Below are 3,024 nucleotides of genomic sequence, written 5' to 3'. Positions count from 1 at the left end.
GTATGCTTTTCTTATGTTAATCTGTCTCATGGCAATTTAATACTTAGTTTTTGCCACAGAACCTAGGAACATAGAAGTTTTCCTCTCCTGCAGTAAGATGGCATTCAAAACAACAGTGTGTTGATACAGAATGTTTCCCTGTTATTGGGAGAGTTTTACATAGCTTTTGATATTTTGATGGAAAAAGGAAGGGTTAGAAAAAATGTTGATGTATGGCACAAGTTTTTTATGTATATGTATAGGGAATTTTGACAACATTTTCCCATGGATGTGTTCTGTTTTAAAAATAAAACCTAATTAGGAATTCAGGAAAAAAAAATATTACACTGTTCATAATACTAGAAAATGACACACCAAAGTTAACAAAAATTTTAAGCATTGGCATGTGTAAGAAACTCTTGGTTTTTTATATACTCATGCCATTAAAAATACATTATTTAAAGCCTTGGTTTCCTAAAGTAGTGTGTCTAGTGATTTAATCTCCCTTTCAGTCAACTAGGCATCCTATTGAACTGTGTCCTTTCATTCAAGAGGTCTGGGGTTTGATATTCATTTCTAACAAGCTCCCTGACTATTCATATGCTTTTACTGCACTGATATCACTTTGAATGGAAAGAGTTGAGGAAGTGATTGGGTGGAAAACACTTATCTTAAAAAGTTTAGAAAAACGTATTTCCTCTACCACCTTTGTCATCCCTTTTGTCACTAAACTGTATTTAAAATATAAAGTTTCTTCATAACATAAGAAGGCAAACATAAGAAAGGAAAACCTGGTTTGTGCCCCTATTTTCTACTTTTTCTTCTCTCCTTCTTAATTGGTTTAATTTATTCTTATCTGATTGCTTGAATATTTTATAAAAATGCAAGATAATTGATACGTGTTTTACTATGTTAGATATCCTATTATGGTACTGTCCAGTTCTAAGTTTTTTCTTTCTTTTTCCTTCCACTTCTTATCCTTGTTAACATCTGCTAAAATTTTGAAATTCAATTATCTAGAAAAATCTGAATTATATAATATTTTCCTATTTTTAGTGAAATTTTCTATTTATGTTTATATGCATAATTTAAAAATCAACTTTAAAAATAGTGCTGGCTTATCATATGTGTATATTATATGTTTATTTGCTAAGTTATATTCACATACAAAGTGATATGTTTATAACAGCACAACTACCAGACAGAGTAACACTGCTCGATTCAGCAGAAACAGTCTTTGTCCCATAGTTATTGATAAAGTATAAATTATAAAAATACTCAACTGAAATATGGGACTAAGACTACTTTCCTATTGTTAATGACGTGTGGGCAGGGAGCTTGTGTGATTTATGTCTTTATCACAATGGCTTAATGCCAACATTCTTAAACATAGCAATTACAGACCATCTACTGCAGTAGAATTCAAAGCAAAATGTAAAGAACAGAGACATGTTCATATTAGGTGATGTCAATTTTGCAATATACTTTTCAGTACTTACCATTTGTAAATACGGTTTGGGAACCCATTCTAAATTGATTATTTTAGAGTATCTCTCAAATCGTTCATATATCAGGCCAAGAGCAGTCTCTTTTGTGATAGAAGTTTTCTGAAAGCTTTCTTCACATCTTTGTTTCTCAGGGTGTATATGAGAGGATTTACCAATGGAGTGACCACACAGTAGAACACTGAGATCACTTTACTAATAGTGAAGTTGTACTTGGCTGGAGGGCGAACATAAGCAAAGATAATGGTGCCATAATAGATAGATACTACAGTGAGGTGGGAGGCACAGGTGGAGAAAGTTTTCTTCCGAGCCTCCTGAGAAGACAACCTGATTATTGTGACCACAATGTGCCCATATGAGGACATAGTGAGAAGGAAAGAACTTAGAATCACAACAGAGCTACATGTATACCCCAAGGCCTCCACCAAAAATGTATCAGAGCAAGACAGTTTAAAAATGGGGTCTGAGTCACAAAAGAAATGGTTGATCTTCTGGGGGCCACAGAAGCTTAGATGGGAGATGAGTATAGTAGGTAGCAGAGGGGCAATGAAGCCCCCAATCCATGATCCAGCTGAAAACCGCAGGCATACCCGAAGACTCATGAGAAGTGAATACCTTAAAGGGCTGCAGATGGCCAGGTACCAGTCATAGGCCATCACTGTGAGCAGGATGCACTCTGTAGCTCCCATGGAGAAAAAGAAGTAGTACTGGGTTATACAACCAAAAACAGAGATGGTAACAACCTGTGCGAGGCAGGTGGCCAGCAACTTAGGCACCGTGGCTGTGGTGTACCAGATCTCCAGGAATGACAAGTTTCCTAAAAAAATGTACATGGGTGTTTGGAGTGTGACATCCGTGAGAACAATGAAAATAATAAGAGTGTTTCCCATGAGGGAGAGCAGATACACAGTGAGAAATATCACAAACAAGGTGAGCCGCAGATAGAGAACACTAGAAAACCCAAGAAAAATGAACTCTGTCACTGCTGTTTGGTTTGTTCCATCCATATCTCATTGTCTCTGGTCTGTAATAAACAACAAAGCCCAGAATATGGAGGATGAGCAATAATGGTTATTTGTGTATTATTTCCTGATGATCATGGACTCCTAATAATAAAGAAAGTTAAGGGCGAGCGATAACATAGTTGGCATCTTTATAAACATTTTCCATGGATTAGCTCACTTAATTTACAAAATAAATCTCTAAAGTAAATACTCTAACAATCCACTTCACAAATGAAGAAACTGAGTAAATTGCTTATTCACAGTTGCAACACGTTAAGTGGGAAGGTGGATTTTTGTAGCTAGGTAGGTTGTTTTAAAAAACTACAGTCCAGGACGATATATAAAATGTGGCTATTGGAAGAACATGGTTTTGTTTCAATGCTGAGGAACTAATATCCTTCCTAGCCGATCCACCAGTAAAGGCTGGTGAACATAACAGCCACAATCAGAGGCCAGTAGGTGGGGAAAAGAGTCCTTTAGTATGGAGGTCCTGGTCCATACCAGTTGCCTTCTGAATATAAAGGATTGGCTACAAT

General features: G+C 36.2%; 1 protein-coding gene across 1 annotated transcript; it reads right to left on the bottom strand.

The window, feature by feature from the left end:
• Window positions 1–1,549: 1,549 nt before the first annotated feature.
• LOC115512459 (olfactory receptor 6F1-like) lies at window positions 1,550–2,491 on the bottom strand. Its single transcript, XM_030313551.1, has one exon. The coding sequence runs from the start codon at window positions 2,489–2,491 to the stop codon at window positions 1,550–1,552; it is 942 nt and encodes a 313-aa protein (XP_030169411.1).
• Between the last annotated feature and the right edge of the window lie 533 nt (window positions 2,492–3,024).

This window comes from Lynx canadensis, chromosome A1 (genome assembly GCF_007474595.2).
Source record: "Lynx canadensis isolate LIC74 chromosome A1, mLynCan4.pri.v2, whole genome shotgun sequence".
In the NCBI taxonomy this organism is placed as follows: Eukaryota; Metazoa; Chordata; class Mammalia; order Carnivora; family Felidae; genus Lynx; species Lynx canadensis.
The sequence above is the reverse complement of the archived record's forward strand: the minus strand, read 5'-3'. Positions and strand labels throughout refer to the sequence as shown.